The sequence below is a fragment of the Nerophis ophidion genome, linkage group LG08 (assembly GCF_033978795.1).
Source record: "Nerophis ophidion isolate RoL-2023_Sa linkage group LG08, RoL_Noph_v1.0, whole genome shotgun sequence".
Classification (NCBI taxonomy): domain Eukaryota; kingdom Metazoa; phylum Chordata; class Actinopteri; order Syngnathiformes; family Syngnathidae; genus Nerophis; species Nerophis ophidion.
The window spans coordinates 4315012-4338861 of NC_084618.1; the positions used below are offsets into that span (position 1 = coordinate 4315012).

The 23850-nt window shown below is 40.3% G+C and overlaps 1 protein-coding gene across 1 annotated transcript in view; it reads left to right on the forward strand.

The window, feature by feature from the left end:
- The first annotated feature begins 5370 nt into the window (after nucleotides 1-5370).
- Nucleotides 5371-23850, forward strand: part of LOC133557218 (lutropin-choriogonadotropic hormone receptor-like) — a 42612-nt gene continuing 24132 nt past the window's right edge. Inside the window, exons 1-3 of the mRNA XM_061907518.1 lie at nucleotides 5371-5668; nucleotides 21201-21272; nucleotides 21350-21424. Of these exons, the coding sequence (XP_061763502.1) occupies nucleotides 5487-5668; nucleotides 21201-21272; nucleotides 21350-21424 (329 nt within the window). The 5' untranslated portion in view covers nucleotides 5371-5486. The remainder of the gene's footprint in view (nucleotides 5669-21200; nucleotides 21273-21349; nucleotides 21425-23850) is intronic.

The window sequence follows — 23850 nt, forward strand, 5'->3', positions numbered from 1 at the left end:
GAAACCCAATATCTAAGTTACATTTAAAGCAGTGTGGGTGGCACTGGGAGCAGGTGGGTAAAGTGTCTTGCCCAAGGACACAACAGCAGTGACTAGGATGGTGGAAGCGGGAATCGAACCTGCAACCCTCAAGTTGCTGGCACGGCCACTCTACCAACCGAGCTAAACACGCCGGTTAATTGTCGTCTGTCTTCGGACTTCGGAACTACAAACCCCGTTTCCATTTGAGTTGGGAAATTGTGTTAGATGTAAATATAAACAGAATACAATGATTTGCAAATCATTTTTAACCCATATTCAGTTGAATATGCTACAACATGGGTTTCAAACTCTGGCCCGCCGGCCAAATTTGGCCCGCCGTGTAATTTCACTTGGCCCTTGAGGCAATATCAAATTAACATCAGAGCTGGCCCGCTGGTATTATAACACCACATTCACCGCTAACACTCTTACTTGCCAACCCTCTCGATTTTCCCGGGAGACTCCCGAAGTTCAGTGCCCGTCCCGAATTTCATCCCAGACAACAATATTTGGGGTGGGCTTTAAAGGCACTGTCTCCACGTCCACTTTTCCTCTATACAAACAGCGTGCTGGCCCAGTCACATAATATATGCGGTTTATACACACACACAAGTGAATGCAAAGCATACTTGGTCAACAGCCATACAGGTCCCACTGAGGGTGGCCGTATAAATAACTTTAACACTGTTAACAAATATGCGCCACACTGTGAACCCACAATAAACAAGAATGACACATTTCGGGAGAACATCCGCACCGTAACACAACAGAACAAATACCCAGAAGTGAATGCAAGGCATACTTGGTCAACAGCCATACAGGTCACACTGAGGGTGGCCGTGTAAACAACTTTAACACTGTTACAAATATGCGCCACACTGTGAACCCACACCAAACAAGAATGACAAACACATTTCGGGACAACATCCGCACCGTAACGCAACAGAACAAATACCCAGAACACCTTGCAGCACTAACTCTTCCGGGACGCTACAATATACACCCCCCGCTATCACCAAACCCCGCCCACCTCAACCCCACCCCCGAAAAGAGGCATTCAATTTTTATTAAGATTTTATTTGATATGCCATTGATATTTTTTAATTATTATTATTATTTGAAACTCGATTTTGCATGTCACTATAAAGTTATATAAGCCTTGCTTGTTCAATATTCAATGCAAAACTTGTTTGGGTCCCTATTAAAAGGTTAATTTGTTCAACCTTGGCCCGCGGCTTTGTTCGGTTTTTAATTTTGGCCCACTCTATACAAAGACAAGATATTTGATGTTGAAACTCATAAACTTTATTTTATTTTTTTCTTGCAAATAATAATTAACTTGGAATTTCATGGCTGCAACACGTGCCAAAGTAGTTGGGAAAGGGCATGTTCACCACTGTGTTACATCACCTTTTCTTTTAACAACACTCAATAAACCTTTGGGAACTGAGGAAACTAATTGTTGAAGCTTTGAAAGTGGAATTCTTTCCCATTCTTGTTTTATGTAGAGCTTCAGTCCTTCAACAGTCCGGGGTCTTGTTGTCGTATTTTACGCTTCATAATACGCCACACATTTTCCATGGGAGACAGGTTTGGACTGCAGGCGGGCCAGGAAAGTACCCGCACTCATTTTTTACGAAGCCACGCTGTTGTAACACATGCTGAATGTGGCTTGGCATTGTCTTGCTGAAATAAGCAGGGGCACCCATGAAAAAGACGGCACTTAAATGGCAGCATATGTTGTTCCAAAACCTGTATGTACCTTTCAGCATTAATGGTGCCTTCACAGATGTGTAAGTTACCCATGCCTTGGGCACTAATGCACCCCCATACCATCACACATGCTGGCTTTTGAACTTTGCGTCGATAACAGTCTGGATGGTTCGCTTCCCCTTTGGTCCGGATGACACAATGTCGAATATTTCCAAAAACTATTTGAAATGTGGACTCGTCAGACCCCAGAACACTTTTCCACTTTGCATCAGTCCATCTTAGATGATTTCGAGCCCAGAGAAGCCGGCGGTATTTCTGGATGTTGTTGATAAATGGCTTTCGCTTTGCATAGTAGGGCTTTAATTTGCACTTACAGATGTAGCGACCAACTGTATTTAGTGACAGTGGTGTTCTGAAGTGTTCCTGAGCCCATGTGGTGATATCCTTTAGAGATTGATGTCGGTTTTTGATACAGTGCCATCTGAGGGATCAAAGTTTGGTTTCCGGCCATGCCGCTTACGTGGAGTGATTTCTCCAGATTCTCTGAACCTTTTGATGATATTATGGAGCGTAGATGTTGAAATCCCTAAATTTCTTGCAATTGCACTTTGAGAAACGTTGTTCTTAAACTGTTTGACTATTTGCTCACGCAGTTGTGGACAAAGGGGTGTACCTCGCCCCATCCTTTCTTGTGGAAGACTGAGCATTTTTTTGGGAAGCTGTTTTTATACCCAATCATGGCACCCACCTGTTCCCAATCAGCCTGCACACCTGTGGGATGTTCCAAATAAGTGTTTGATGAGCATTCCTCAACTTTATCAGTATTTATTGCCACCTTTCCCAACTTCTTTGTCACGTGTTGCTGGCATCAAATTCTAAAGTTAATGATTATTTGCACACACAAAAAAAGTGTATCAGTTTGAACATCAAATAGATGGATTAGATAGTACTTTATTTATTCCGTCAGGAGAGTTCCTTCAGGAAAATTACAATTTTCAGCACAATCCCATTCAAGATCAGACAAACATTACAGGGAGACAGAACAGGATCGCTGACGGGTCTGCCGGCTTCCAGCACACCTTACAAAAAAGATGACATACAGGTAAACACAGGGGGGGGATAGAAGATTAAAATAAAATTGAAAAATAAAAATAAAAAATCGGTCTTAGCCTAGGCCCTGGAGTGGGGGTGCAGACTGAGGCCAAGGGAAAAGAACAACTCATAGCCATAGTACACACCCCTCTTCCATGTGTGTAAGAGGGAAACATCAAACATCAAAGAACACAAAGGACATTAAAGACATTAAAGCAGCAGATACAAGCAGACACTTCTACATACAGCTATGAATAAAAGTCAAATATGTTGTCTTTGTAGCATATTCAACTGAATATGGGTTGAAAAGGATTTGCAAATCATTGTATTCTGTTTATATTTACATCTAACACCATTTCCCAACTCATATGGAATTGGGGTTTGTTTTTCCATCTCGTTTGGATAACCAAACAAAAAGCAGGATGGCGCTAAGTGGAACAGACTTGGGTAAATTTAAGGCCCGTTCAGCTTTTCAATCTGGCCCGCCTGACCTTCCCAAATCCTTTTTTTTTAGATATTTAAGATCAGAAAAAAAAATCCAGGAATTCACATTGTAGGAATTTTAAAGAATTTAGTTGTAAATTATGGTGAAAAATAAGTATTTGGTCAACCATTCAAAGGTTTTGGCTCAAAATGTCACGATACATGGCCCCATTCATTCTTTCCTTAACACGGATCAATCAAGCAGAAAAACAGCCCCAAAGCATGATGTTTCCACCCCCATGCTTCACAGTAGGTATGGTGTTCTTGGGATGCAACTCAGTATTCTTCTTCCTCCAAACACGACCAGTTGAGTTGATACCAAAATGGATACATGGATGATACAGCAGAGGATTGGGAGAATGTCATGTGGTCAGATGAAACCAAAATAGAACTTTTTGCTATAAACTCAACTCGTCGTGTTTGGAGGAAAAAGAATACTGAGTTGCATCCCAAGAACACCATACCTACTGTGAAGCATGGGGGTGGAAACATCATGCTTTGGGGCTGTTTTTCTGCCAAGAGGACAGGACGATTGATCCGTGTTAAGGAAAGAATGAATGGGGCCATGTATCGTGAGATTTTGAGCCAAAACCTCCTTCCATCAGTGAGAGCTTTGAATGGTTCCAGCATAAATTACAAATAAATTCTTTAAAATTCCTACAATGTGAATTCCTGGATTTTTTTTCCACATTCTGTCTCTCACAGTTGAGGTGTACCTATGATGAAAATTACAGACCTCTGTCATCATTTGAAGTGGGAGAACTTGCACAATCGCTGGCTGACTAAATACTGTATTGCCCCACTGTAGATAGATAGATAGATAGATAGATAGATAGATAGATAGATAGTACTTTATTGATTTCTTCAGGAGAGTTCCTTTATTTAGCAATTAAAGCCCTCAAAGATAAATAATGCAGGACACCATTGATTTTAATTATTTAATACTTTAGAGTAATCACAGTGAAAAGTTAAATAAAATCCTACTAAATATATTTGAGATCCGAAAGGTTCCCCACTCATAAAGTGATGCATTTTTATTATTATTTTTTTACTTTTAACACTTAAATTTCAAGATCAACTTCCGATATATATGTCGATTTTAAGTTTGAACTATTATTTTGTTTGTTTTATGCTCTTTTGTCAAAGCTTTGTTTTTATATGGCAACCAGACAACATTTGCAATATTTTTTCCACATAAAACATTTTAAAGTGATAATTTTTAAGTAATAATTCATTATAACATAGATTTTTTTTGTCCTTTTTTTTTGAGCAATGGAAAAAAAAAGAAAATAAAGACAAAAGGAAAAAAAAAACTGCCTGCATGGCAGCTTTGTGTCAACATTGCCACGTTTTCTCATCAGATTTCACCTCATTCCACTTTTTTAAATGTTTATTTTTTTATTTTTGCAATACTATCATTTTTGCAGAATGTGTGGCTTTGCGGTAAATGATTAGCTGCGGGCCGCAAATGGCCCCCGGGCTGCACTTTGGACACCCCTGCACTACTATATCGGTATCGGTAATTAAGAGTTGGACCATATCGGAATATCGGCAAAAAAGCCATTATCTGAGTTGCATCCCAAGAACACCATACCTACTGTGAAGCATGGTGGTGGAAACATCATGCTTTGGGGCTGTTTTTCTGCTAACGATTGATCCGTGTTAAGGAAAGAATGAATGGGGCCATGTATCGTGAGATTTTGAGCCAAAACCTCCTTCCATCAGTGAGAGCTTTGAATGATTATTTTCCACCATAATTTACAAATAAATTATTTAAAATTCCTACAATGTGAATTCCTGGATTTTTTTTCCACATTCTGTCTCTCACAGTTGAAGTGTACCTATGATGAAAATTACAGACCTCTGTCATCATTTTAAGTGGGAGAACTTGCACAATCGCTGGCTGACTAAATACTTTATTGCCCCACTGTATGCATGTTGTTGTTGTCCAGTGAAAACCAAAGAACTCGGTTATAGCTTTGTTGTACTTACACACACACACACACACACGCAAAGTAGCAGAGTACTCCTACAGTCCCCCCCCACACACACACACACACGCCCCCTAAACCTCTCTCACACACACACACACACACACAACAAACTTTCACTGAAGTCGCTAGTGAGCTGGTGTGTCATGCTCAGGCCACATTGGAGTGAGAAGACGTGGACCCCCCATGATGTTGCGGATAATATCGATGACGATGCTAACGATGATGACAGTCATTGCAGCGGCGGTGGCGAACAACAAAGACTGGACGCCTGCAAGTTCCTCGAAGCGAGCCGTCTGCACGTTTTACCGCTTGTCCGTGGGAGCCAGCGTCATTCCCAGGAACATTTCCTCCGACACGGAATATGTGTGAGTACTCGCACACACGCACACGTGGACGTAGTCATGCCATGCAAATGTGTGTCAAGTTTTTTTTTTTTTTTTTTTTGGGTCCCATCGGGTTGAGTTTTTCCTTGCCCTGATGCGGGATCTGAGTTGTGGTTTGTGCAGCCCTTTGAGACACTCGTGATTTAGGGCTATATAAGAAAACATTGATTGACTGACCTTGACAATAAATGAAGATTAAACTTCTTAGGGACCTGAAATAGTGAAAAAATAAATAGTATTTAATTGTCATAAAGAAGCCACTGATGAGGATTCGTTTGTTTGATTATTTTACACAAAATAATGTAGTGATAATAGTTGTATTATTCATTCACTTCGCTGGTGTTGTGAAGCCACGTTTGTTGGCCCCCACAAACTTGGCGGCCCCTATGCGCCGGCCAGAGGTGGGTAGAGTAGCCAGAAATTGTACTCAAGTAAGAGTACAGTTACTTTAGAGATGTATTACTCAAGTAAAAGTAAGGAGTAGTCACCGAAATATTTACTTGAGTAAAAGTAAAAAGTATGTTGTGAAAAAACTACTCAAGTACTGAGTAACTGATGAGTAACCTGTTTGTTTAATGATTACGGCAACAAGTAATGCACAAAAACATAAAAATAGCAATGAGCAAATTCAGAGCCAGGAATATCTCTTAAGTAACTAAAACAATAATATATATTAAATAATAATACATTAAAATACAATGAAAAAATTGCACATTGAGCCACAATAACTTAACAGCACCATAGCCTCAGTAGGCATTCATTGATTTGATTGATTGATTAAAACATGTATTAGTAGATTGCACAGTACAGTACATATTCCCTACAATTGACCACTAAATGGTAACACCCCAATAAGTTTTTCAACGTTTATCAATTACTTAGTAAATGACCAAGTCGAGGTGATCTACCTCATATATACATATACACACGTATCATACATACACACACAAATCACTCATATATATATATACATTTATATATACAGTATATAATTTATATTTATTAATTTTGCCGTTTTTGTTCACATGTTGAAGGTGTTTTAAAGAATATGCATGCATGTTTAACATATAGATTCCTATCTTTCATGAAGACAAGAATATAAGTTGGTGTATTACCTGATTCTGATGACTTGCATTGATTGGAATCAGACCTCCACGTTTTCAATTGGAAGAGAAAAAAAGTTCCTCTTTTCTGTCTAATACCACATGAAAGCCGTTGGTTTTTGGCATCTTATTTGTCCAGCTTCCATATTGGTTTTTATGCACTTTACAAGAAATATGTTGGCGTAAAACTCCGTAGTTTGCTAGCTTGATTGCGCCGGCTTTCGGAGACTCTTATTTTGTTAACGCAGGCGCGATGGAGCGGCGCTTTTATTGTGAAGACAGGAACTGTGCGATCAGTCTTTAGGCTTTTGACGGGAAGTACGGTTGAAATAAAAAGTGTCTTTTTTCCTTTACACTTTTGATTGATTGATTAAAACATGTATTAGTATTTTGCACAGTACAGTACATATTCCCTACAATTGACCGCTAAATGTTTTAACACCCAAATAAGTTTTTCAACATGTTTAAGTCGGGTATTACGTGTGACGGTCATGTGACCGCCTGGCTCTGTTTGATTGGTCCAACGTCACCAGTGACTGCATTTGATTGGTGAAACGCAGGCATGCATAGATCCTACTTTGTAAAACCAAAACAAACATTAATAGATCGATAAAAAAAAAAAGTAGCGAGTAGCGAGCTTAATGTAGATAAATGGAGCGGAGTAAAAGTAGCGTTTCTTCTCTATAAATATACTCAAGTAAAAGTAAAAGTACGTTGCATAAAAACTATTCTTAGAAGTACAATTTATCCCAAAAGTTACTCAAGTAGATGTAACGGAGTAAATGTAGCGCGTTACTACCCACTTCTGGCGCCGGCGTCCACCCCTCAAGTTTCTGGCTGGCCGCTCTTCCATCTGAGCCACGCCACCCACTGTCACTTGGTCTGGTCCTTTAGACTTGGATCATTCCTTCAGTAATTTACTGCAAAGCCATTATTACCACGTCAGGATTACATTATGAAACATTTCTGTCATAATAGGCAACATTTCCGCCATAAAACCTTTAAACTGAACTGTGGGGATGTGGTTTCCGGGGGCCCCAAAATATAGGGAAGTCCAACTTGTGGTTTTGCCTTGAAAAAAAACATAAAAATAATCATAGAAGCAGGTTTGACAATATAATACAAATGATCTTAAGAATCATGTTAATCTATATCGGGGGTCAGCAACCTTTTTGAAAGCAAGAGCTACTTCTTGGGTACTGATTAATGCCAAGGGCTACCAGTTTGATACACACTTCAATAAATTGCCAGAAATAGCCAATTTGCTCAATTTACCTTTAATGAATAAATCTATATATATAAAAAAATGGGTATTTCTGACTGTCATTCGTCGTACATTTTTTTTCCTTTTACGGAAGGTTTTTTGTGGAGAATAAATGATGAAAAAACACTTAATTGAACATTTTAAAAGAGGAGAAAACAGGAAAAAAAATAAAATAAAATTTTGAAACTTATTTTAACTTCAATTTCGACTCTTTAAAATTCAAAATTCAACTGAAAAAATTGAAGAAAAACTAGCTAATTTGAATCTTTTTGAAAAAATTTAAAAATTATAATTTATGGAACATCATTAGTCATTTTTCCTGATTAAGATCAATTTTAGAATTTTGATGACATTTTTTAAGTAGGTTAAAATCCAATCTGCACTTTGTTAGAATATATAACAAATTGGACCAAGCTATATTTCTAACAAAGACGAATCATTATTTCTTCTAGATTTTCCAGAACAAAAATTTTAAAAGAAATTCAAAAGACTTTGAAATAAGATTTAAATTTGATTGTACAGATTTTCTAGAATTGCCAGAATAATTTTTTGGAATTTTAATCATAATAAGTTTGAAGAAATGTTTCACAAATATTCTTCGTCGAAAAAACAGAAGCTAAAATGAAGAATTTAATTAAAATGTATTTATTATTCTTTACAATAATATAAAAAAAATAATACTTGAATATTGATTTAAATTGTCAGGAAAGAAGAGGAAGGAATTTAAAAGGTAAAAATGTATGCGTTTAAAAATCCTACAATCATTTTTAAGGTTGTATTTTTTCTCTAAAAATGTCTTTCTGAAAGCTATAAGAAGCAAAGTAAAAAAAATAAATGAATTTATTTAAACAAGTGAAGACCAAGTCTTTAAAATATTTTCCTGGATTTTCAAATTCTATTTGAGTTTTGTCTCTCTTAGAATTAAAAATGTCGAGCAAAGTGAGACCAGCTTGCTAGTAAATAAATACAATTTAAATAAAATTGAGGCAGCTCACTGGTAAGTGCTGCTATTTGAGCTATTTTTAGAACAGGCCAGCGGGCGACTCATCTGGTCCTTACGGGCGCCGCGTTGGTGACCCCTGATCTATAAACTGTATCAAATCAAAGTATTCTTAGAAACAAGTTGGTATATAAAATCTAAATAACCCTCAAAACAAGTTGAACTATACATAAAAATCAAAGTAACCACATATCAAGCAATCTATACATTAAAAGTCCAAGTAATCTAAGAAACAATTCAAACTAATGTGTTGTGTATATAAAAGTCAAAAATAATCACTGAAACATGTTATAAATGCTAAGTGGGTTGTACTTGTATAGTGCTTTTTGACCTTCAAAGTACTCCAAGCGCTTTGACACTACTTACACATTCACACACACATTCACACACACATTCACACACTGATGGTGGGAGCTGCCATGCAAGGCGCCAACCACGACCCATCAGGAGCAAGGAGTGAAGTGCCTTGCTCAAGGACACAACGGACGTGACTAGGTTGGTAGAAGGTGGGGATCGAACCAGGAACCCTCGGGTTGCTGGCACGGTCACTCTCCCAAATTCACCACGCCTCCCCCAAGTTCCTCTATATATAACATGGGTGTCAAACGTACGATCAGATCCGCGTACAGGACAAACTTAGCCATACCCGGTGTGTGTGTGTGCGTGTGTGTGTGTGTGTGTGTGTGTGTGTGTGTGTGTGTGTGTGTGTGTGTGTGTGTGTGTGTGTTTGTGACTATCGATGGGACTTTAACTTGAACTTAATGGTGTGTACGTATAATGACAATAATTGTGCATATAGTGACACTAATTGTACATATAGTGACAATAATTGTACATATAGTGACAATAATTGTGCATAGTGACAATAATTGTACTTCAGTGACAATAATTGTACATACAGTGACAATAATTGTACACATAGTGACAATAATTGTGCATATAGTGACACTAATTGTACATATAGTGACAATAATTGTGCATATAGTGACAATAATTGTGCATAGTGACAATAATTGTACTTCAGTGACAATAATTGTACATACAGTGACAATAATTGTACATATAGTGACAATAATTGTACATAGTTACACTAATTGTACATATGGTGACAATAATTGTACATATAGTGACAATAATTGTACATATAGTGACAATAATTGTACATATAGTGACAATAATTGTGCATATAGTGACACTAATTGTGCATACAGTGACAATAATTGTACATATAGTGACACTAATTGTACATATAGTGACAATAATTGTGCATATAGTGACACTAATAGTACATATAGTGACAATAATTGTACATACAGTGACAATTGTGCATATAGTGACAATAATTGTGCATATAGTGACAATAATTGTTCATATAGTGACAGTAATTGTCCATAGTTACACTAATTGTACATATAGTGACAATAATTGTACATATAGTGACACTAATTGTACATATAGTGACAATAATTGTGCATATAGTGACAATAATTGTACATATAGTGACAATAATTGTGCATATAGTGACAATAATTGTCCATAGTTACACTAATTGTACATATAGTGACAATAATTGTGCATATAGTGACAATAATTGTCCATAGTTACAATAATTGTACATATGGTGACAATAATTGTACATATAGTGACAATAATTGTGCATATAGTGACAATAATTGTACATATAGTGACAATAATTGTGCATACAGTGACAATAACTGTGCATATAGTGACAATAATTGTACATATAGTGACAATAATTGTACATATAGTGACACTAATTGTACACATAGTGACAATAGTTGTACATATAGTGACAACATTTGTACATATAGTGACAATAATTGTGCATATAGTGACACTAATTGTACATATAGTGACAATAATTGTGCATATAGTGACAATAATTGTACACATAGTGACAATAGTTGTACATATAGTGACAACATTTGTACATATAGTGACAATAATTGTGCATATAGTGACAATAATTGTACATATAGTGACACTAATTGTACATATAGTGACAATAACTAGTGTACATATAGTGACACTAATTGTACATATAGTGAAATAATTGTACACAGTGACAATAATTGTACATGCACATAGTGACAATAAGTGTACATATAGTGACAATAATTGTGCATGTGTGACAATAATCGGTACTTTAACTTAACTAAACTTTATAGTTATTCTCGTCATACCAAAGACTATAAAAATGGGAGTCATTACCTCCTTGCTCGACACTGGGTTGCAATTGGGGGTTAAATCAGCAAAAATGATTCCCGGGCGCGGCCACCGCTGCTGCTCACTGCTCCCCTCACCTCCCAGGGGGTGATCAAGGGAGATGGGTCAAATGCAGAGAGTAATTTCATCACATCTAATGTGTGTGTGTGTGTGTGTGTGTGTGTGACTATCATTGGTACTTTAACTTTAACTTAACTTTGGTTGTTGTTCAGTGAAGTGAATTATATTTATATAGCTCTTTTCTCTAGTGACTCAAAGCGCTTTACATAGTGAAAATCCAATATCTAAGTTACATTTGAACCAGTGTGGGTGGCACTGGGAGCAGGTGGGTAAAGTGTCTTGCCCAAGGACACAACGGCAGTGACTAGGATGGCGGAAGCGGGGATCGAACCTGGAACCCTCAAGGTGCTGGCACGACCACTCTACCAACCGAGCTATGCCGCCCCAAATATATATATATATGAAACTCCAAAACATCCATCCATTTTCTACCTCTTGTCCCTTTTTGGGGTTGCATTCTGGCTTATTTTGAGTTTGAGTTTATTTGGAACATGCGAGTATGCAACGTGATACATCACAATTTCCAGTTTCTCTTTTCAAGATGTTCGAAAAGGAGTAGGAAGAAGAATAGAATTTAATTGAATAGAATAGAATGGACTTTATTGTCATCATATTTGCATATAAGATTAAGGACTCCAACTTAAGGAGCGATAGTGGGAACAAATATGGGGTAAAGATACATTTCACAAGAGGTAATAAAGGAAATAAACTTGAAAAGTTTAACAGATTACTCTTTATTCACAATTGAAGTTAAAAAGTGGCTTTGGAGCAATCAAAGCTGCTCACACGGTCAATAAGGTGGCCACTATGTTTGGCAGATCAACTTAATGTGTATTATATTTATCCATGGCAGCATTTTTGTTGTAAATTGTGAGGTCTGTGTGTTAAAATCATGGTTGTTTGTACAAATGATGAGAGATGTGAACAACAGCATGTATTGTCTTTATGTGATGATGTAAATGAGGTGTGGTTGTATTGTATATTAAGTATGTGTCCATGAAAGGGCATTTTATTACTTTTCTCAATTTGATTACATGATAGTAAGATTTTATTGCATGATTTTTGTATCCCTTTAATTTAGGTAGCCAGGGACTGCAGGTGGAAAGGAGCTATTTAGCTATAATCTGGTACAGAACATATCCGTCTTTGAACTTCATGTTTCTGTGCATTTTCCTTTCAAATAAAGACTAAACTAAACTAAAGAAAAAAAAACTAACAATTGAAATAAAAAGACTTCTATCCAATAAAAATAATAAGCTATCCTGTACAATATAGAAAACACTATAGAAATACAAAATCAATCAATCAATGTTTACTTATATAGCCCTAAATCACTAGTGTCTCAAAGGGCTGCACAAACCACTACGACATCCTCGGTAGGCCCACCTAAGGGCAAGGAAAACTCACACCCAGTGGGACGTCGGTGACAATGATGACTATGAGAACCTTGGAGAGGAGGAAAGCAATGGATGTCGAGCGGGTCTAACATGATACTGCGAAAGTTCAATCCACAATGGATCCAACACAGTCGCGAGAGTCCAGTCCAAAGCGGATCCAACACAGCAGCGAGAGTCCCGTTCACAGCGGAGCCAGCAGGAAACCATCCCAAGCGGAGGCGGATCAGCAGCGCAGAGATGTCCCCAGCCGATACACAGGCAAGCAGTACATGGCCACCGGATCGGACCGGACCCCCTCCACAAGGGAGAGTGGGACATAGAAGAAAAAGAAAAGAAACGGCAGATCAACTGGTCTAAAAAGGGAGTCTATTTAAAGGCTAGAGTATACAAATGAGTTTTAAGGTGAGACTTAAATGCTTCTACTGAGGTAAAATACTGTACAATATACAGAACAAGACAAGAGTAGCGAAGTAATAAATGACAATCAGTGTCGGACGTATTGCACTCGAAGGGTAGTATTGCACATTAGGGTTTTAGGGTAGGATATAGTAGTACAGGGGTGAATTATTATTATTATAAGTTAGAGTTCAAGATGGTGACAGTTCTGGGAAAGAAGCTGTCTCTGGGCCTGTTTGTTCTGGCTCTTGTCAGAGTTAGTTTGTGACGAACCCCAAGATGCAGAGATGGAGGCAGGCATGGAGTGAGAAAACATGACATAATTAAAATATAGAACAAGAACAAACAAAAGGGTTCTAACAAAGGACGCGCACGAGGCGGATAACAAACAAAAGGGTCTTGAGTATGGAAGCTAGCGAGACACAAAAAGGGGCCTAACGTGGAAGCTAGCGGGTAGCAAACAGGAGAACGGAAGTCGTTACTTGTAGAGTGAAGCAGGGAACAAAAAACAGTAAGCTACAAACAGATACCGAAAGATAGCTTACCGCTACGCTGCAACGACATGACAGGAGCGACAATACGGAAGTCATCCACAAGACAAATCAATAATCCAGCACTGACTGGAGGAACAAAGCAGGTAAAATGGGAGCGGGCTGATTGACACCAGGTGTGGCCAGGTGCCAATCAGCCGCAGCTGAGGGGAAAACAGCGCACAGGGGGGAAAAAACAGGAAACAGACAAAATAAGATCGCTGACATTAACTAAAAAACAGGAAATACTATACACACACACGGGAAAAACTAAAACACAAACAAACTGACAGCTCTGATGCACCTGTAGCGCCTGCCCCATGGTAGCAGGTCGAACAGGTGGAATCCAGGGTGTGTGAAGCAGGGCTTAGACTTAGACTTAGACCAACTTTAATGATCCGCAAGGGAAATTGTTCCACACAGTAGCTCAGTTACAGTGATGGAAAGTATGAGGATGGAATGGACAACGCAGGTATAAAAGTTGATTTAGTCCTACCCCTTTTCAGTTGCTAAAACTTTGGTTCACTTCCTGTCAATGTATTCACAACATACTCCGTAAGTAATCACAATAAAAAAAAAAAAAAAGATTGGTGAAGTAAGTTATATTTCACATGATGCGATAAGTAAGATTATTTTGAGAATGACAGAATGGTTCAGACCTGGGCAAATTAAGGCCCGTTGAGCTTTTCAATCTGGCCCGTCGGACATTCCCAAATAATTGTTTTAGATGTATTAGATGGAAAGTGTAGTTCCCATTATCATGTGTCTCATGTTTTGTAATGACCGGAAGTTTTCAACTATACTATAGGTCTTTCAATGCTTGGAATCTGCATCATATACTAGTTACTATGGTCGTCTAATTAGTCACTATGATCATATAATTAGTTACTATGATCATATAATTAGTTACTATGGTCATATAATTAGTTACTATGGTCATCTAATTAGTTACTATGGTCATCTAATTAGTTACTATGGTCATCTAGTTACTGTGATAGTCTTAAGTCGTTGTGTGGGTTGTGTGGACCACCCAGGAAGGACATCGCTTTTCAGCACAGGTTTGACTCTTTATTTTTCAATAGTTTTTTTTTTCTGCAGCTCGGATCGCTCTTTCAGCTCCTCTCCGCTGTTCGCTCCTCGGTCGCTCTTTGATCGCTCCTGCGCTGCATCTGCTGCGGACACTCCACCTCCCTCCCTGATCTTTCCTTCTTCTCCCCTTTTATACTCGGCGAGGAGATATGTAAAATCATTACCGGTGTGTGAGCCACGCACCCGATCTCGATTGCAGCGGCGTTGAGCTTTTCAATCCGGCCCGTCGGACATTCCCAAATAATTGTTTTAGATGTATGAGATGGAAAGTGTAGCTCCCATTATCATGTGTCTCATGTTTTGTAATGACCGGAAGTTTTCAACTATACTATAGGTCTTTCAATGCTTGGAATCTGCATCATATACTAGTTACTATGGTCGTCTAATTAGTCACTATGATCATATAATTAGTTACCATGGTCATATAATTAGTTACTATGATCATATAATTAGTTACTATGGTCATCTAATTAGTTACTATGGTCATAAAATTAGTTACTATGATCATATAATTAGTTACTATGGTCATATAATTAGTTACTATGGTCATCTAGTTACTGTGATAGTCTTAAGTCGTCGTGTGGGTTGTGTGGACCACCCAGGAAGGACATCGCTTTTCAGCACAGGTTTGACTCTTTATTTTTCAATAGTTTTTTTTTTCTACTCTTTCAGCTCCTCTCCTCGGTCGCTCTTTGATCGCTCCTGCGCTGCATCTGCTGCGGACACTCCACCTCCCTCCCTGATCTTTCCTTCTTCTCCACTTTTATACTCGGCGAGGAGATATGTAAAATCATTACCGGTGTGTGAGCCACGCACCCGATCTCGATTGCAGCGGCGTTGAGCTTTTCAATCTGGCCCGTCGGACATTCCCAAATAATTGTTTTAGATGTATGAGATGGAAAGTGTAGCTCCCATTATCATGTGCACTCATGTTTTGTAATGACCGGAAGTTTTCAACTATACTATAGGTCTTTCAATGCTTGGAATCTGCATCATATACTAGTTACTATGGTCGTCTAATTAGTCACTATGATCATATAATTAGTTACCATGGTCATATAATTAGTTACTATGATCATATAATTAGTTACTATGGTCATCTAGTTACTGTGATAGTCTTAAGTCGTCGTGTGGGTTGTGTGGACCACCCAGGAAGGACATCGCTTTTCAGCACAGGTTTGACTCTTTATTTTTCAATAGTTTTTTTTTTCTGCAGCTCGGATCGCTCTTTCAGCTCCTCTCCTCGGTCGCTCTTTGATCGCTCCTGCGCTGCATCTGCTGCGGACACCCCACCTCCCTCCCTGATCTTTCCTTCTTCTCCCCTTTTATACTCGGCGAGGAGATATGTAAAATCATTACCGGTGTGTGAGCCACGCACCCGATCTCGATTGCAGCGGCGTTGAGCTTTTCAATCTGGCCCGTCGGACATTCCCAAATAATTGTTTTAGATGTATGAGATGGAAAGTGTAGCTCCCATTATCATGTGCACTCATGTTTTGTAATGACCGGAAGTTTTCAACTATACTATAGGTCTTTCAATGCTTGGAATCTGCATCATATACTAGTTACTATGGTTGTCTAATTAGTCACTATGATCATATAATTAGTTACTATGGTCATCTAGTTACTGTGATAGTCTTAAGTCGTCGTGTGGGTTGTGTGGACCACCCAGGAAGGACATCGCTTTTCAGCACAGGTTTGACTCTTTATTTTTCAATAGTTTTTTTTTTCTACTCTTTCAGCTCCTCTCCTCGGTCGCTCTTTGATCGCTCCTGTGCTGCATCTGCTGCGGACACCCCACCTCCCTCCCTGATCTTTCCTTCTTCTCCCCTTTTATACCCGGCGAGGAGATATGTCAAATCATTACCGGTGTGTGAGCCATGCACCCGATCTCGATTGCAGCGGCGTTGCTCCCGGCACGCCCCGCCTCTCGGCTCGGCCGCATTCTCCGCCTCCTTGCCGCCATCTTGAGCAGGGCTACAGCATGTCCCGCTCCGCCTCTCCACAGTTACTATGGTCACTATGAGATATCTCAGATTGTAGGTGGGGGGTTTTTCACTACGTTTGTTGCATTTTGCTTGTGTTTCTGTCATGGTCTGTTTTCCGGATCATGTTTTGTTAGTTTTGGACTCCCTTAGTTCCTGTTTTGTGCACTTTGGGTGTTTGTTTCGGTTTCCATCGGTACTAATTGGTTTCACCTGCCTCTGATTAGTGCTCTGCACGTTCACCTGCTGTTGACCACTAATCAGTGAGCTATTTATCCACGTTGCTCGCCCGAGTCGGCGTGGCTTCATTGTTTGCTATACGCAACTGTATCGTTCCGATATTCCTGTTCTGGATTCCTGTGCTAAGTTGTCGCCTTAACTTCCCGTGCGATCGGCACGTTTTTGTTTAGTATATTTCTGTAGCATTGGTACTAGTATGATTTAATACTAATAAATCATTTCCTACCTTACGCTTGTCATCCGGAGGCGTCCGTTCTGCATCCCGGGAGAACAAACCCCGACCCGACCTCTTGCCACACGTGACAGTTTCGGTTGATTATAAAATATGTTGTCAATAGTCAGTGTTTTATAATTCATAGTTAAAGGCCTACTGAAATGAGATGTTCTAATTCAAACGGGGATAGCAGGTCCATTTTATGTGTCATACTTGATCATTTCGCGATATCGCCATATTTTTGCTGAAAAGATTTAGTAGAGAACATCCACGATAAAGTAATAAAAAAAGACTTGCCTTTTCCTGAAGTTGCAGGCGATGACGTCACGTTTGATGGCTCCTCAAGTCCTCACATTGTTTATAACGGGAGCCTCCAGCAGCAAGAGCTATTCGGACCGAGAAAACGACAATTTCCCCATTAATTTGTGCGAGGATGAAAGATTCGTGGATGATGATATTGATAGCGAAGGACTAGAAAAAAAAAAGGTGATTGCATTGGGACGGATTCAGATGTTTTTAGACACATTTACTAGGATAATTCTGGGAAATCCCTTATCTTTCTATTGTGTTGCTAGTGTTTTAGTGAGTTTAACAGTACCTGATAGTCAGAGGGGTGAGTCCACGGGTGTCTTGAGGCCAGTTTCTCAGGGAAGTCGACGGCGGCTGCATGGACGGCGCAAGCTCAGAGGCGACTTTTTACCACAATCTTCTCACCGAAACATGCTGGTTGACATGTGGTCGGGATCCATGTTCGCTTGACCGCGCTCTGATCCATAGTGAAGCTTCACCTCCGGGAATTTTAAACAAGGAATCACCGTGTGTTTGTGTGGCTAAAGGCTAAAAGCTTCCCACCTACATCTTTCTTCTTTGACGTCTCCATTATTAATTGAACAAATTGCAAAAGATTCAGCAACACAGATGTCCGGAATACTGTTTAATTGCGCGATAAAGAGAGACGACTTTTTGCCATAAATGGTGGTCCTCTACAGTCCGTGACGTCTTCAACAAGAAACTCCGCGAGAAATTTAAAATTGTAATTTGGTAAACGAAAAAGGCCGTATTGGCATGTGTTGCAATGTTAATATTTCATCATTGATATATAAACTATCAGACTGTGTGGTCGCTAGTAGTGGCTTTCAGTAGGCCTTTGATATTGTAAATCCCACATTCTTTATTTTCACGTACATTCTGGGTGTCTCCATCCATCCATTTTCTACCGCCTGTCCCTTTTGGGGTCACGGGGGGCGCTGGTGTTTTTAACATGGCTGTGCAGCACTTTGGAAACGTTATTGTTGTTTAAATGTGCTATATAAATAAAGTGGATTGGATTGGATTGGTGCTTATCTCAGCTACAATCGGGCAGAAGGCAGGGTACACCCTGGACAAGTCGCCACCTCATCGCAGGGCCAACACAGATAGACAGACAACATTCACACACTAGGGCCAATTTAGTGTTGCCAATCAACCTATCCCCAGGTGCATGTATTTGGAAGTGGGAGGGGCCTATCCCCAGGTGCATGTCTTTGGAGGTGGGAGGGGCCTATCCCCAGGTGCTTGTCTTTGGAGGTGGGAGGGGCCTATCCCCAGGTGCTTGTCTTTGGAGGTGGGAGGGGCCTATCCCCAGGTGCATGTCTTTGGAGGTGGGAGGAAGCCGGAGTACCCGGAGGGAACCCACGCATTCACGGGGAGAACATGCAAACTCCACACAGAAAGATCCCGAGCCTGGATTTGAACCCAGGACTGCAGGACCTTCGTATTGTGAGGCAGACGCACTAACCCAGGGGTAGGGAACCTGTAGCTCTTTTGATGACTACATCACTCAATAAACGTTTGGGAAGTGAGGAAACTAATTGTTGAAGCTTTGAAAGTGGAATTCTTTCCCATTCTTGTTTTATGTAGAGCTTCAGTCCTTCAACAGTCCGGGGTCTCCGCTGTCGTATTTTACGCTTCATAATACGCCACACATTTTAGATGGGAGACAGGTCTGGACTGCAGGCGGGCCAGGAAAGTACTCGCACACTTTTTTCACAAAGCCACGTTGTTGTAACACGTGCTGAATGTGGCTTGGCATTGTCTTGCTGAAATAAGCAGGGGCGTCCATGAAAAAAGACGGCGCTTAGATGACAACATATGTTGTTCCAAAACCTGTATGTACCTTTCAGCATTAATGGTGCCTTCACAGATGTGTAAGTTACCCATGCCTTGGGCACTAATGCACCCCCATACCATCACACATGCTGGCTTTTCAACTTTGCGTCGATAACAGTCCGGATGGTTCACTTCCCCTTTGGTCCGGATGACATGATGTCGAATATTTCCAAAAACAATTTGAAATGTGGACTCGTCAGACCACTTTTCCACTTAGCATCAATCCATCTTAGATGATCTCGGGCCCAGAGGAGCCATCAGCGTTTCTGGATGTTGTTGATAATTGGCTTTCGCTTTGCAAAGTAGAGCTTTAACTTGCACTTACAGATGTAGCGACGAACTGTATTTAATGACAGTGGTTTTCTGGAGTGTTCCTGAGCCCATGTGGTGATATCCTTTAGAGATTGATGTCGGTTTTTGATACAGTGCCGTCTGAGGGATCAAAGTTTGGTTTCCGGCCATGCCGCTTACGTGGAGTGATTTCTCCAGATTCTCTGAACCTTTTGATGATATTATGGAGCGTAGATGTTGAAATCCCTAAATGTCTTGCAATTGCACTTTGAGAAACGTTGTTCTTAAACTGTTTGACTATTTACTCACACAGTTGTGGACAAAGGGGTGTACCTCGCCCCATCCTTTCTTGTGAAAGACTGAGCATTTTTTGGGAATTTGTTTTTATACCCAATCATGGCACCCACCTGTTCCCAATTAGCCCGCACACCTGTGGGATGTTCCAAATAAGTGTTTGATGAGCATTCCTCAACTTTATCAGTTTTTATTGCCATTTTTCCCAACTTTGTCACGTGTTGCTGGCATCAAATTCTAAAGTTAATGATTATTTGCACAAAAAAAATGTTTTTTTTATCAGTTTGAACATCAAATATGTTGTCTTTGTAGCATATTCAACTGAATATGGGTTGAAAATGAATCATTGTATTCTGTTTATATTTACATCGAACACAATTTCCCAACTCATATGGAAACGGGGTTTGTACATTCAGAATGTTTATCATGGTTCTTCTTTGTATTTTGTATTTAAAAAAAATACAAAAAAATTAAAAAGTGCAACACGTGGGAGTCTTTTTTGGGGCCGTCAATGCCGCCCAACGGTAGGCGGGGGGGTCGGGGGGGGGGGGGGGGGGGGGGTGACAGACTCGTTTGTTATGCGCAGTGTTTGCCTTGACCTTCACAGCCCAGTGATTTGTGACATTTGCAGAGCGCATTTTTGAGAAAGTCAAACTTTTTGGGCACGCGCTTGTTAGCACGGGCTCACCTTCATGTGAAGTGAAGTGAATTATATTTATATAGCGCTTTTCTCAAGTGACTCAAAGCGCTTTACATAGTGAAACCCAATATCTAAGTTCCATTTAAACCAGTGTGGGTGGCACTGGGAGCAGGTGGGTAAAGTGTCTTGCCCAAGGACACAACGGCAGTAACTAGGATGGTACAAGCGGGAATCGAACCTGCAACCCTCAAGTTGCTGACACGGCCACTCTACCAACCGAGCTATGCCGCTATGTGTGTTGTCTTGCTGGGTTTTGGGCAGGCAGAGCCGTGTAAACACCAGCATGTCGGATTTAAAGAAGATGCACGTTTGGCATTATCAGGCTCACAAAAAGGATCGAGGATCGAGCACACGCTCTCCGCCGGGAGAACTCCCAGCTGGCGATGTGTGTGTTCCCTCCAAGGCCGAGGCTCCGTGCAGGTGTGGTGAACACCCCCCCCCCCCCCCCCCCCCCCCCGCCCCCTGATATGTGAAGGACAAACCTCCCTGACTGCGTGCAAAAACACGCACCCGAGTGTTGATACAAGTGTGTGTGTGTGTGTGTGTGTGTGTCCAGAGAGATGACGATGACCAACATCCCAGTCATCCCTCGTGGTGCGTTCACTGACCTGCGCCAGCTCCGGACACTGTGAGTGCCAGTCTTGTACACCATGATCCACACACTGCTTGTTTACAATGTCCTGTCCCGTGTTCAAACCCCTTCAGCGTCGTCCTCCTCAACAAAGATCTGACGACCATCGCTCCCTCGGCTTTCGCCGGCCACCCCCTGCTGGAGAAAATGTGAGCGTGGCAACTTTTTTTGTTTGGTTTGTTTTCTTCTTGTTTAGTCTTTCTTGTGGAACATGAAGTATTTTTAAGGTGAGAGTCGGTCGTCAAGTCTAAACACGGCGCAGACGACCACAATGTACCCCCTAGGGCGGGGTCACCCAGCACATCAGGGCTTTGATTAGATTTTTATTAAGGATCGATGAATCGATCGATCAATGTTTATTTATATAGCCCTGAATCACAAGTGTCTCAAAGGGCTGCACAAACCAGGACGACATCCGCGGGTCAGCGCCCACATAAGGGCAAGGAAAAACTCACAACCCAGTGGGACGTCAATGTGAATGACTATGAGAAACCTTGGAGAGGACAGCAGATGTGGTGAAAGGTTAAAAAAAATGAAATACTTGTTTTAACATAATAGTGAGAGTCCAGTCCATAGTGGATCTAACATAATAGTGAGAGTCCAGTCCATAGTGGATCTAACATGATAGTGAGAGTCCAGTCCATAGTGGATCTAACATAATAGTGAGAGTCCAGTCCATAGTGGATCTAACATGATAGCGAGAGTCCAGTCCATAGTGGATCTAACATAATAGTGAGAGTCCAGTCCATAGTGGATCTAACATGATAGTGAGAGTCCAGTCCATAGTGGATCTAACATAATAGTGAGAGTCCAGTCCATAGTGGATCTAACATAATAGTGAGAGTCCAGTCCATAGTGGATCTAACATAATAGTGAGAGACTCCAGTCCATAGTGGATCTAACATAATAGTGAGAGTCCAGTCCATAGTGGATCTAACATAATAGTGAGAGTCCATAGTGGATCTAACATGATAGTGAGAGTCCAGTCCATAGTGGATCTAACATAATAGTGAGAGTCCAGTCCATAGTGGATCTAACATAATAGTGAGAGTCCAGTCCATAGTGGATCTAACATAATAGTGAGAGTCCAGTCCATAGTGGATCTAACATAATAGTGAGAGTCCAGTCCATAGTGGATCCAACATAATAGTGAGAGTGCAGTCCATAGTGGATCTAACATAATAATGAAAGTCTAGTCCATAGTGGATCTAACATAATAGTGAGAGACTCCAATCCATAGTGGATTTAACATAATAGTGCGAGTCCAGTCCATAGTGGATCTAACATAATAGTAAGAGTCCAGTCCATAGTGGATCCAACATAATAGTGAAAGTCCAGTCCATAGTGGATCTAACATAATAGTGAGAGTCCAGTCCATAGTGGATCTAACATAATAGTGAGAGTCCAGTCCATAGTGGATCTAACATAATAGTGAGAGTCCAGTCCATAGTGGATCTAACATAATAGTGAGAGTCCAGTCCATAGTGGATCTAACATAATAATGAGAGTCCAGTCCATAGTGGATCTAACATAATAGTGAGAGTCCAGTCCATAGTGGATCTAACATAATAGTGAGAGTCCAGTCCATAGTGGATCTAACAGGATAGATAGCGAGAGTCCAGTCCATAGTGGATCTAACATAATAGTGCGAGTCCAGTCCATAGCGGATCTAACATAATAGTGAGAGTCCAGTCCATAGTGGATCTAGCATAATAGTGAGAGTCCAGTCCATAGTGGATCTGACATAATAGTGTGAGAGTCCAGTCCATAGTGGATCCAACATAATAGTGAGAGTCCAGTCCATAGTGGATCTAACATGATGGCGAGAGTCCAGTCCATAGTGGATCCAACATAATAGTGTGAGAATCCAGTCCATAGTGGATCTAACTATTATGTTGGATCCACTATGGACTGGACTCTTGCTATCATGTTAGATCCACTATGGATTGGACTCTAAGTATTATGTTAGATCCACTATGGACTGGACTTTCACAATATTATGTTAGATCCACTATGGACTGGACTCTCACTATTATGTTAGATCCACTATGGACTGGACTCTCACTATTATGTAAGATCCACTATGGACTGGATTCTCACACTATTATGTTAGACCCACTTTGGACTGGACTGTCACTATTATGTTAGATCCACTATGGACAGACTTATGTCCATAGTCTAACTCTCACTATTATGTTAGAACAAGTTTTTTTTTTAATAATATTTCACCACATCTGCGGTCCTCTCCAAGGTTTCTCATAGTCATTCACATTGACGTCCCACTGGGTTGTGAGTTTTTCCTTGCCCTTATGTGGGCGCTGACCCGCGGATGTTGTCGTGGTTTGTGCAGCCCTTTGAGACCATTGTGATTCAGGGCTATATAAAAAAACATTGATCGATTGATTCATTGATCCTTAATAAAAATCTAATCAAAGCCCTGATGTGCTCGGTGACTGCATTTGATTGGTGAAACGGAGTCAAACTTCACCAGTGACTGCATTTGATTGGTGAAACGGAGTCAAACGTCACCAGTGACTGCATTTGATTGGTGAAACGGAGTCAAACGTCACCAGTG